This window comes from Rhipicephalus microplus, chromosome 9 (assembly GCF_043290135.1).
Source record: "Rhipicephalus microplus isolate Deutch F79 chromosome 9, USDA_Rmic, whole genome shotgun sequence".
NCBI lineage: Eukaryota > Metazoa > Arthropoda > Arachnida > Ixodida > Ixodidae > Rhipicephalus > Rhipicephalus microplus.
Genome location: NC_134708.1, coordinates 38,241,533 through 38,254,661, shown reverse-complemented (window position 1 = coordinate 38,254,661; position 13,129 = coordinate 38,241,533). Strand labels below are relative to the sequence as shown.

Genomic DNA, 13,129 nt, shown 5'->3' with positions numbered 1-13,129 from the left:
CTTTTCTGGTCCAGATCTAAATTTATTAGAGCACCGTGCTAATATCTGGCTAAACGAACTTAATACCTGGCTTAATGTGAACGAAATAAACTTAAACGTAAAGAAAACAAAGTACGTAATATTTCGTCCAAAAAATAAACCACTTCTTCATAACGTAGAATTGAGTATCAATAACAATATAATAACGCCCGTCAACTCTTGTCGCTTCTTGGGAGTCGTTTTTAGGTTTGACCTCAGCTGGTCTGAGCACATAAATTATGTTCGTGCTAAGCTATCTAGATCTCTTGCTATGTTATACAGGCTAAAATATTTATTGCCGTTGCGTGTTAGAAGACAATTGTAGTTCGCTTTTATTCACTCCCGCTTAACATATTGTCACCTAGCCTGGGGTACGTGCAACTAGACGGATGCTGAACGTGTTTCCTCTATACAAAAAAGGAGCCTAAAAATGATTTCTTTCCATCCTCCCCCATCAACTGACTCTCTGTATAAAAGTCTGAACGTACCACCATTCTCAGAGTTATATCAGCTTTCTTTGGCAGCAATGATTTTCCGCAAACTCAAACGTGATCGCACCATGTTCTCAAGCAAATATCTAAACATACAAGTGGCATATGACTTTGGCACTATTTCATTGACGGGATCAAGACCAAGAACTAATTATGGTACTAAAACTATAGATTATTAGATTATTTCATTGCTGAATGCATACCCATCCCTAATCAAATTGGCTAATCAGAACTCAAGTATGTCTCGTTTTGAAAAACAAGTAAAGCTACTTTTCTTACCTCCTTGAAATTACAATTATTTTGCTTTGAACAAGAAAATATGTAATTTTGTATATTTATGTACCTTTATAAACTGTTAAACCTGAACAATGTAAACTTTGTATAATTTTTGTCCTAATGTGTTTTTTACTGTTCGTCTTTTGTTTATATAAGTTGTGCATTGAGCATTGTACTTATTTTCTCTGATTTTGCTCCTGGCTGTCCGACGTGTAAGTCCGGGGTGAAGGCCTCGTCAGGAGCCATACGAGTCTCCTTTTGCCTTGCCTCGTGCACATATTTCATGTCATGTAACTATGTCCGAAATAAACTGAAACTGAACAAATTTTAGAAAATGTGTTACTATAACTAGAACATTGAACGACCCCGCTAACCTTCGTGTAAAAGCCACGAGCGCATTGGGATAAAATCAACAACGTTTACTCTAAGGTAACAGGTGTCTATAAGGTGTCAATAGCTGGGCTGTTGCAAACGAGTTCAGTGGAATACCACAAGGTGGTGGAAGTGTTATGCAATGTATAATCGACAACCATCCATTTGTAGCACGATAAAGCAAGAAAAGCCGTCCTGGTCCGTAGATCTAACCCGGCACCAACGCCTTTCGAGGTCGGTCGCTCTACCAGTAGAACTAACCAGGATGCTAGCAATTCCATCACCTTGCGAAATTACGCAGTGCACGCTTGCAATATTCTGGGACCAAGATGCAGGTTATGTAACATCTTCGCATAGTTACAGCGTACCACATGTCATGGGAGTGCCAGAGCTATCCATCTAAAACACGTCTTCAATAATTTCGGTGGATATGGATGGGAGGTGGCACTGGCCAGCCTTGGCCAGGATGTCCTTGTGGCCCGCGAAAGGACCACGGCCCTAAGCCAATGGGGTCCCGGAGTAGAAACCGCCCCATTCATAAACAGGAAATAGCCACTTGCTATATATCATCGCATTTAGTTCAATTGGTAGAGTGATCGTACTGAAAAAGTGAATGATGGCGCCGGGGCCGACCCCAGGACCCGGACAAAATGTTCTTCAACAAGAAGTCTTACTTTCCGAAAAATCTATATGGGTTGCCGTGTGGCTTCGTGCTAAGAATAGGTGGTTGTCAAATATCATCATAATCAACATCAGCACATTGCAACTGCGCGCACTGTAGAGTAAAGGCCTCTCCCATGTTCCGCCAATCAACCCGTTCCTTTGCTTGCTGGCCGTAAACTTCTTAACATCATCTGCGCACCTAGCGTTCTGTCTATCCCTCGCGCATTAGCATTCTTTTGGAATGTCTGTTATCGTTCATGACGAGCGGTTATCGTGCACACGCGCCACATGCTCTGCCGAGGTCCACTTCTTGATTTCGACTAACATGTCCTTAACACCAGTCTGGTGCCCGAACAATTCTCGCATCCTGTCTCTTAAGATTACACCTATCATTTTCCTTTCCATTGCTCACTGCATCGTCCTCAATCTACGTTGAACCCTCTTTGTAGGCTCACAGGCTATCAATTATCCTTTTCGTAGAGCTGGTACTATCATGTATGAAACCTTCTAGGGTTTCAGTGCAAGAAACAACACACGCAGATGAAATAGGTCACAAGACAACTCTTGTTCCATGAGTTTAATTGTTTCGGGTCTTATATCTACTTGAAATAATACGATAGGTGGTTTTATACTGAGTGTAATTGTCGCTGAACCGGAAACGATATTACTCTTTGAATTAGAGCGAGGTTGTGGACGAGCAGAGCGTTGCTACGCAGTGTTAAATAAATGAATAGACGAAGAGATGAATAAAACAGATGAACAGATAAAGCGCCGTGGTGTGCCTGAACGCCGCTTGCCGTCCTGTTTTTGTCCTCGAGTATTAATTCACTTTGTTCTGCTTACTCCGTACAGCCTTGCAAGATAAGTACCTGCCTTTGACCTAAGTTGTAAGCGATCCAACATGTGTGAGAATTAGTCAAGTCGAGTGCATGTCCAGGTGTTCGCCCAGAAATGTCACGACGTGTCACCTTTTATTAAAGTAAAAAATAAAGAAAGTCCCACTTGCAAGCGTAATCGACAGAGATTAATATAAGTTACTTGCATTTCAAGGAATCAAGTCGCTTCGGAGGCGAGATACATTCGTTTCTGTCACGAGAGCTTAAGCAAAAATAGCATTGGAATGATCGAGTGACCGGCTTGACGCCCTGCATGGATTGCGAGAAAGAAAATTAGCATACCATAGCGTTGAAGGTACTGCCATTGCTCATCTCGAATGCTTCGCTATCGCAGCACTATGTTGTAGAAGGCCGAGGAGTATAATGTGTGCTATAACGTACGAGCATCGGCAACAGGTTGCAAAGCCCCGTCACCCCCCCCCCCCCTTTTTTTTTTGCGGGAAGGGACATCCAGTACGTATATACAGCTAGGGCTTCAGATATATAGAATGGTATGTTAGCACATATACTGTGAGCAGAAATAGAAAGGTGTGCGTGCGAAAAAGTGAACTACATTGGCATATTAATTCAACCGACCTCAATGTGCTATGGATGTATGGATGGATGCGATACTTTATTTGAAGTCCCGAGGTGCACGACTCAGCGCGCAGCGGGCCGCTCCCACGTTGGGACAGTCAGGCCAATCCCGACCGCCGCATCGTGGGCCCTCTGGCACAAGGTTAAATAACACCCGATTCTAACAAAAAGAAATAACGGCCAAGTTAGGCCACTTGTAAGCGCCCTTCTTCAAACGGGATGGCATGACACGTGATCATAATTACTAGCGTAAGGATTGCCACACACGCCGCTTTCTATGTTTTACGTCGCCACCCTATTGCACTCTCTCTCTCCCAGACATTCCGGCGCAATCCACGACGAAAATGTCTGGGAGAGAGAAAGAGAGAGAGAGCGGAAACGTGGTTGATCCCTAATTTTAGGAATCCGTATAACATGAAAGTGAAACGTTTCATCGCAAAAATAGTTGAGCGTTCGATCTGCATTTCTTCGCCACAAAGGCAAGGCATTGAATGTTATATGGCAACAAATCGCAATGCCACGCGAAGGACGGCAAGCAGCTAGAAACTTGAAGCGCACACGTCAAGCAGAAAGTGCGCAAGAAATTGGCATGTACAGGAAGAGCGCAGACAAACAACTGTCACAGCTCGACACTTCAGCACGCTGCTCAAAGGTAAACGCGGCCGCGGCAGCGAGCGAGGAGAAGTTCGTGCTCTTTTAAACTACTCTAACTTCAATGCAAACTTGCGGCGAAAGCACAACAGGTACAAAGTGCCCAAATCCCGTGATAAGCGCGCGCACGAGTGAGGCAGCACGCTAGAGAACATATATACGCACTTTGACCACGCCGTGTGTAGGCCTGCGGGGTGGCGCGGCACGACGACCTTTAGAGCGCGCGCGCCCAACTTGTGCGCCCGTCGTGCCACCTAACTGCTGGTGACGAAAACGCGCTGTAGTTGCTGAGCTCTGAGAACCGCCAGTGGTGCGTAGTGTTTATAAATGGCCTGCCGTTAACATGCTGCATAGGTGTCGCTCTGTGGCCTAATGGTTAGCGTCGCGCGTTGAGCTAGGAGCGCGAGGTCGCCGATTCGACGTTACGCTGCGGAACTTTTCCCTGTCTTTTTTTTTCTTCTTTGAAGTCTGTTAGTATACATTTTACAACGTGATAACCATGATGGAAATACTTCAGTGGAGCCGTGGTGAACCCCGGCGTAAAGCACGCCTTCGTGTTAAAAAGCTTTATTTAAAAAACTATAGATAGTTTTAGGTTCATATTTTAGGCTTGAGCGCGCGAACGCGAACCGTTGAGTTTATTCTCGAACAAACGCGGAAACCGGTGATAATGTTCGAATTTTCGGTGCTGCACGTATCTATACTAACGCTCCTTGTCCCGGTTCAGGTTATCGACGGTCTATACGCCGTCCGTCACTATCAGTGCACAATGTGTATTGCCTGCAGTTTGACTTTACATTTCCCGGCCTCAAGTTCGTCTATGTAAGGAGTTTTATACTGAACAAGGTGATTGCTTCCTTCGTAAATGTTGCGACTTCGTGACAGTGTACAAGTACGCGCACATACGCACCTCCTCCATTCTGGTAGACCAGGATGGGGAACCGCCAGACGTCGCCGATGCCGACGGCGAAGCCGATGCAGTACAGCAGCGACTCAATGCGGCTGCCGAACTTCCCCCTCGTGTCGTCGCTTCCGGCGCTGGTCGAGCTCTTGCGTCGGCCATCGCCATCCGCTGTAAGTAAGAGAACCAATAGAAAGTGAGAACGGGGGCGAGAAAGGCTCTTGCACGAATGAATACTGAACTGCCATCTACACTTTACGGATACGTTGTCGACGCAATAGACTGAGACAACAGTTTTAGCCAGCATTCCTGGGAAAAGCGTACAGTGTGTGTATCCAAGTCAGGGAGATATAGTAACCAACGTCGTTACTTCACATCACCATGAGTCCAGTGCACGCGCAGTACTTAAAATACAAATTTATTATTGCGTAGCACTTCGCCTTAAAGTTCATCTCCTTTCGACAAAATCACGCTGAATCACAACAGTTTTCTTGTTCCAAAATGTGCTTGTATTGGTTTCCACTTTTCAAGTTTACTGCTCAATACGTCCGATTGCGTTTTCTCAAACAAACGCGGCTTTGGTTGTCGTGTTTTAATAATAGCACATGTGAAACATGTCCAAAAGTGACACCATGTACAGGGAGAGTCCAAATTTCTCAGGCCTCTGCTCCGTGTATTTCAATGGAAGCATGACCTGAGAACTTTTGACCAAGACTGTACAGTGGCGTATCTTATCGTGTCTCTTTTTGTCATTTTTTGTTTAAGTCACCTACAGTGGCGTGCCTTATTGGGACACTTCCATATTTGATGCTCCACAATGTCGCACGGTTTCGATATAATAGGCCTTCATGGTGAAAGCAGTCTTGAGCCGAAGTAAACGACACGAACAAAAACAACTTCAGCCCGACGACGTATGTACAACATTGATCTTATAGTGTAAGTAAGGAAGACGCCGCTCCCAGTATCTGCACCTCGCCCAAATGTGGACTCTAAGCATTTCGACCACCACCAAGAAACACCGTTGTTTACAGCATGCTGTAAACAACGGTGTTTCTTGCTGTTGGTCGAGATGCTTAGAGTCGACATTTGGGCGAGGTCCGTTTGGACGAGGCAGCAACGACCAAAAGTGCTTCGGTAATTACCTAGCTTGATAATTGACGAACTGGCGAATAATAGTTGTCGCCCCTGCCTTGTCCGGAGCGCAACTTGCCGTAGTACGCAGTACGTCCTTCACTCTTGGCGTACGGCTATGACGCATTCTTGGATAATGATGATATCGGGGGTCTCACGTCCCAAAATCAAGATATGATGACGAGAGGCGCCGTAGTAGAGGGCTGCGAAAATGTTGACCGTTGGGTGGTCTTTGACGTGCACTGACATAGCACAGTACATGGGCCTCCAGCATTTCGCCTTGACTGAAATGCAACCACCGCGGCCAGCATCGAACCCGCGACCTTCTGGTCAACAGCCGAGCACCTTATCCACTGACACAGCGTTGCGGACACAGCGTTGCAGACTAAGAGGGCACCTCCTTTAAATGGATAATTTAAGCTCTGTATGCCACGGCGAGATAAAATTTCAGGGGGGGGGGCACGCCCCCCTGAAATTGGGCACTAGTGACGGGGCACCCCGTAAATAGTACCCAATTGGTACCAGTGGTACCAATTGAAATTGGTACCAAATTTCAAGGGGTACCCTTGACTGGTACCCAAGTCAAGGGGTACTTGGGTACCAGCCAAGGGGTACTAGTGACGTACACCTTGGCTACGTCACTGGTGCTATAGACTACGCGGTGGACGTAATGGCATCATTGAGAGCAATGGATAGACGTAATGTATCCTTAATGTGGCTGTAAATGGACCTAAATATCCTGGGCACAAAACGTGCGTACAACATACCATATAGGTAACACTAGGTACTAGTACAATAACGTGAAAGGTGACTATAATATAGCTGTCAAGTGACCTAAAGTCGATCGCTATGCGAAGCACAATACTTTTAAGATTATGACATTGACACGTGCCATGGTCTATATGCGGTAAACCTATGTCAGGCTATTATGATAATATACAAGAGCCTGAAAATAGAACGGTTGTCTCTTGAAGGCCAGAGGAGAGAAAAAGGTGGGTGGTGAAGGGGGTTTGTTGTTTTCTTAGGGGGCCACTTAGGACAGTGGAGCTAACAAGGAAGCGCATCGCCCAAGGAGAGAGACGGCGTAGTTAGGAGGGGGAGGGGCTGCAAGCCAAGTGCGCTCGATTAAGGGTCGAGCAAAGCCGCCGCATACAGGGCGGATCATTTGCAGCTGCGTAGCGGGTGACGTGACCTTGTCATAATAAGTCGGCCGTGTCAGCGGGGTGAGTGGCGAAGCGCGGCCGGTGTTTGCCTGCATGATTTAGTGGAGGCTCCCGCGCGTGTATCAGTATCTAGAGGGCAAAGATGTATGTAGTGATAAGGACTCCTTTAACTGATAAAGAGAGGAACAGGGACGCCCCTTATCGCATTGTGATGGCGCGGCGCAAATAGAGAAGGAAAGACGCGCAGTTATTTTGGAAAAGTGACAACAGCTGCACGCACACGCAACACACACACACACACACACACACACACACACACACACACACACACACACACACACAAACCGTAAACTCTATGGTGCCATAACACTTCGCTAAAATTCGCACAGACACTCTTGCTGGCATAATCCTCTCCACGTTACGTTTTCGGCAAAGGGTCTTCGTCGTCCTCAATTTAAGCAGAAAAATCTTTGTAAGCTTCCAGGTTTCTGCTCCGTAGGTAAGTACCAGCAAGATGCAGCTGTTATATACCTTCCTCTTGAGGGTTGGTGGCAAATTACCATTCGTGGTTTGAGAATGCTTGCCGAACGTGATCCATCCCGTCCTTATCCTTCTAGTTATTTCCCTCTCATGATTCGGCTCCACGGTTACTACCTGACCTAAGTGGACATATTCGTTTATAACTTCCAGCGTCTCTCCTCCTGTTGCAAAGTGTTGTTTTCTGCCGGGACTGTTGCACATTACTTTAGCTTCATGCATATTAATTTTCAGATCTACTTTTCTGCCTTCCGTGCCCAGTTTAGTTCTCATGAGCTGTAATTTGTCTCCTGAGTTACTAATCAAGGCCATGTCATCAGCGAATCACAGGTTACTAAGATACACTTCATTAACTCTTATCCTTAACTCTTCCTAGCTAAGGTCATGAAAACCTCCTGTAAACACGCGGTGAATAGCGTTAGAGAGATCGTGTTTCCCTGCTTTACAGCCTTCTTTATGGGGATAATGTCTCCTTCTTGATGTAGATCTATGGAGGCTGTGAATCCACTGTAGATTCATTCCAGTGTTTTTATGTAGGTTACTTCGATTCCCTGATTTCGTAGTGCCTGCATTACTGCGAATGTTTTGATTGAGTCAAACGCCTTGTCGTAATCCATGAAGGCTATGTGCAGGGGTTGGTTGCATTCAGCGCATTTCTCTATTACCTCACTGATAGTGTGAACATGGTCTATTGTGGAGTAACCTGTACGAAATCCTGCTTGGTCCTTTGGCTGATTGAACTCTAATGTCACCTTAATTTTATTGGCAATTATTTTTGTAAATAGTTTGTAGAGAACGGACAGGATGCAGATTGGCCTCTAATTTTTCAAGTCCTTGACGTCTCCTTTCTTATATATTAAGACGACGTCGGCGTTCTTCCACGGTCCTGGTACCCTTCCTGTCAAGAAACACTTCGTATGTAATCCAGTACCTTACAATGTAAGTTTGCGTGCACCGAATGTTGCAACAGCTGCGAACGGGTGCTGTCTGGAAGCCAGTTAATATTATTTCTTCTCATTCACTGCATGCGCGCTTGTGGTTTGTTCGCAGCGCAGAACAAGTGCCGCGCATGCCCCGACACTGGCAGCGCACGTTCTAGTTTGGTAACGTCGGGTGGCGGCGGCGCGGGCACCTGTGAAAGGATGTCAAGTTCAACAGTCGCATACGAAATGAAGTATTCAATTCAAAGCGAAGAAAATATTAATCCGTCCTCGGCACGTGGCAGGGGGCATTATTATTTTTTTCTCCCGACGTCGTTTCCAAGGTCGGTATAGCTGGACTCCCTCGGTACGCTTGCAGAGTGCCAATGGCGAACATTGGTATGTATATTGACCATGCTGTAGACTGACCGGCAAAGAGGGGAAACGAAAGGACCGGGAATTACCGCATTTCAGAAACGGTGCGGAGGGAGTGGAGACATTAAGGAACACATTAAGACATTAAAAAACGGAGGGAGTGGAGACATTAAGGAACGGTATATGTTTACCGTAGGTTCAAAGAGCTAATTATCTAAGACTGACCCCCCCCCAAATATTTAAAGCACATTTATTTTATAACGTAGTTAGAAAATTTGTTTTTGTGATAATGCCACAGCGCTTTTCACAAAGCCAAAAGCACCATGCATCCTTGCGGTGAGAAGATGCCTATTATAAGCCACAAATGTGCTAAAAAATGATTCTATGCATGCAGCGACTCTATATACCTCACACAAATTTACTGACGTTGTAGTCTTTGACTAGTCCAGGGCTATCGTAGTCCAGAATTGGTAAAAAATGACGTACGCTGTCCTCTGAGGGAGGGCCACAAACCTCAAGAACTGTCGCAGGTAATTCCGTTGAGCCAGTTTGTTTAGGTAGTAAAACAACGCTTTGAAGTGCGTGACGTCACACAGGCATTCGTGCGTACAGGTATTCTCGGCGCACAGTTTCAAGTTTAGACATTGACCTTCGCTCCCTCGTTTATTCATTAACGAACTCATAATATCGAAATTAATGACAACCAAGTGCTCAAAGAATAATTTATCATTTTAAACTCGTTCACTGTTTCATTTTACTGACCCTTTAAAGGAGCACAAGCACCTGTCAAGAAGAAAACAAGAACTTACACGACCTTTTGTGCGTTTGCCTAGGACGACTCGAAAGCAAAAGTCGACATTTAGTTGTTTTCCTTTTTCAGTCGATTGTGGTGACAGCACTGACTGACCCTCGGCTGTTGCGGCCAGAAGGTCCCACTCATCTCTGACAATATGGCGTGTTTGGCACCAATATGGCAGAATTCCTGCATTCTCATCGCGACAGTGTTTTATGCCGGGGACAACCAAGACTAGAAGGACGCATTTCCGTCACGGAAATGACGTAGCAAATATGCACACGATGAGATCGTTAAAAAAAGTTCCGTGGTCGGCAACTCTTTCAGGGTCTTCCGTCTTTCATAACGCTACATCGACCACGTGTTTTCGATCACTGACGGATGTCCTCCTAGTCTGTTTGTGTAACTTTACAGTGGCGCGGATCATCGGCGTAACCGACTCAGGGTGGGGGTCTGCTCCACACAAATTTGGCCCGTTTTGCACCTGTGTATACACACCCACACACGAACGTACATAAGTCTGGCTGTACCCCCTACACTCCCAGGGAAAAAAATTTGCTACATCCCTAGCGCAGAGCGTGTCGTATCAAAATCCCTAGCAGGATGTCCAGGAGATTGAAACGGACACCATGTCAACGCGATAGCGTTAAAGAGCTCGCAGATACTCCGGCGTCTGTGTCGTTGGTTGTGAGCGAAAAATGACCTTTTCCGTGACCGAAAACTCGACAACGATGGAAATAAAATAAATGATAAAATATCCTGGGTCAGAGCGGGGACCGAACCAGGGTTGTTTCTATGGCAAGTGGATGTTCTACCCCACGGCCATGCGTCTGCTTGTGAATGCAGTGAAACTAACTCCCTCTTCTTGGAAATGCAGTGGAAGTAGCTTTCACGCTTTACAAACGCAAGCATCCTGTAAACGTTCTTCACAATGCAACATGAAATATTGCAGTAATATTGTGTGATACAAGCGTCCATCGCCAGCAGGCGTCAGAAGATGTGATTTCATAATGGCTTCGTGGTTTTAAGCCGGTCGCCCCTACTACAAAAGGCAGACACGCTACTGCGTCGATTCCCTTAAGGCCACGTAGTGGGTGAATAGCAAGATCGAAAAGGTGTCATGCACTAAAATATTTGAAGTACGCACTAGAAGCAGGATACCGGTCTCGCGTTCAACTCCTAAAGGCGAAGATTTAGGGTTCCCCAATTTATTGTTCTCAGCCAATGCGTATCGTGCGGTTCTTCATGTCGTGAACCCTGAACAGTATCCGAGTGCGGATTGCCCTGCCTATGGTCTATTAGCAACATTCCACATGTGTTGTGGTAATGTGAAGCCATCGGCCCCGCCCTCAGCGAGGACAGGTGGGCTGTGCAGCCCCGAACTTAACGATCAAACCCTGGCCCTCCAGAGTACCCGAGAACGGGCCGCCAAGCTCGGCTTGACGGTCCCTATACGTGGGATTAGCCGGGTGGGGCCGGGGTCGTCCCTGCGTCTTCTCCGGACCAAAATAAATTGTTAATCAATTTCATTCTTATTTATTTATTTCGTAAGCAACCTCTGACGGCAACCAGGAACTGCGGGGCTTCGCAGACGAGAGAGACAAAGACGAGGCAGTCGTGGTCATAAAAGAAACGGATATCGCAAAAGAAGAACGCGCAGAAAATGCGTAGACGTAGTTCACGCATTATCCAGCGCAAGCTGATTAAGTGACCCGTAGGGCGCGTTATGTAAGCGAAGATACGAGCGCGCGATTACGAAGAACATGAAAGAGAAGCTTCTTGATTCCACCGCCTAGCAAGCTATCGCCCAGCAGTCTTGTTCCCGCTAGGCGCAGACGTTGCAGCCCGGTCAAGGCTACATAGCGCGACCGCCTGCAGCGTGCTGCTCGGTTTGCCCGTCGGCGCCATTGTAGTATACACACCGCCGCTGCTGCGGGCAACGGCGTCTCGCGTAGCAGGCCGGTTCCAGCCGGTTCCAGCCGGTTCCGATGCGGGAGCATCGCGTCACATAACGCACTCGCGTTGCGTCGTGAATCCTCTCCCACAAACCATTCGTAGCTCTCGTCTTTTTTAGATCAATCTTCCCGCGCTGGGACTGTCGCGCTCCGCTTGCTGCGTCGCCAACAACGCTTGTGCGTGAATTGCATGAGCGCTTGTCTCTGTGGGTTGGCGCGTGCGTGTATGTACAGTCGTGAGCAGTGTTAGGGGAAACACGAACTCGAGTTCAATCAACGATTACTCGCAGTGTGCCATATGAATGTGACCAGGCCTGCAGCAAAAAAAAAAAAAAAAAAAGAGAGACCTCCACAACCCCGTCCCCAGGATTTGGGTGATGTGGGGTGTTTTACCGGAGTTATATTGGATAAAGGTTTTTTTTCGAGGCCTTCAACAAGTGCTACCCCTCCCCTTCCCCACGAAAACTCCGAAAACATTCCTGGCTACGGGCCCGAGTTTGACTTTCTGAATTGCGAGGGATATCTTTCGGCTCTGCTTGAACGCTTTTGTTAGTATTATGAACACTTTAGCACATATCACCTGCGTTTGGCCCCTACGAACTACAAAAGTCGGTGTTCCCAATCATGTATGTATGTATGTATGTATGTATGTATGTATGTATGTATGTATGTATGTATGTATGTATGTATGTATGTATGTATGTATGTATGTATGTATGTATGTATGTATGTATGTATGTATGTATGTATGTATGTATGTATGCATGTATGTATGCATGTATGCATGTATGCATGTATGCATGTATGCATGCATGTATGCATGCATGTATGCATGCATGTATGTATGCATGTATGCATGTACGTATGCATGTACGTATGCATGTACGTATGCATGTACGTATGCATGTACGTATGCATGTATGTACGTATGTATGTATGTATGTATGTATGTATGTATGTATGTATGTATGTATGTATGTATGTATGTATGTATGACCTGTCAACGAAGATAGACTGTCGAACTCTGTCTCTTACAATTGATAGCCTTGATAATAAAGCTCATGTTCAAATCTGGCTGTCTCCCTAATGAGCTCAAACAAGGCAGCATCACACCAGTTTTCAAGAAGGGTGACCGCTCTTCAATTTCCAATTACTGCCCCATCTGGGTATCATCATTCTCCAGCAAAGTAATTGAAAAAACTTATTGAAAAGCGCCTGACTAATTATTTAACGAAATTTTAGTATTCTCTCGCCACTACAGTACGGCTTTTGCGCAGGGTATTCGACTGAACTCGCTCCGATTGCACTGACAGATGAATTAATATTTTCAATTGACGGGTGTCGTTACGCTTCTTCAGTTTTTATAGACTTAATTAAGGCTTTTGAGAAAATTATTCATGAAATATTGTTT

The 13,129-nt window shown here is 45.9% G+C and overlaps 1 protein-coding gene across 1 annotated transcript in view; it reads right to left on the bottom strand.

Annotated features, from left to right (window-relative positions):
• LOC119163699 (sodium-dependent proline transporter) overlaps positions 1-13,129 on the bottom strand; it is a 76,493-nt gene that overhangs the window by 21,628 nt on the left and 41,736 nt on the right. Inside the window, exon 2 of the mRNA XM_037415761.2 lies at positions 4,854-5,015. Within this exon, the coding sequence (XP_037271658.2) occupies positions 4,854-5,015 (162 nt within the window). The remainder of the gene's footprint in view (positions 1-4,853; positions 5,016-13,129) is intronic.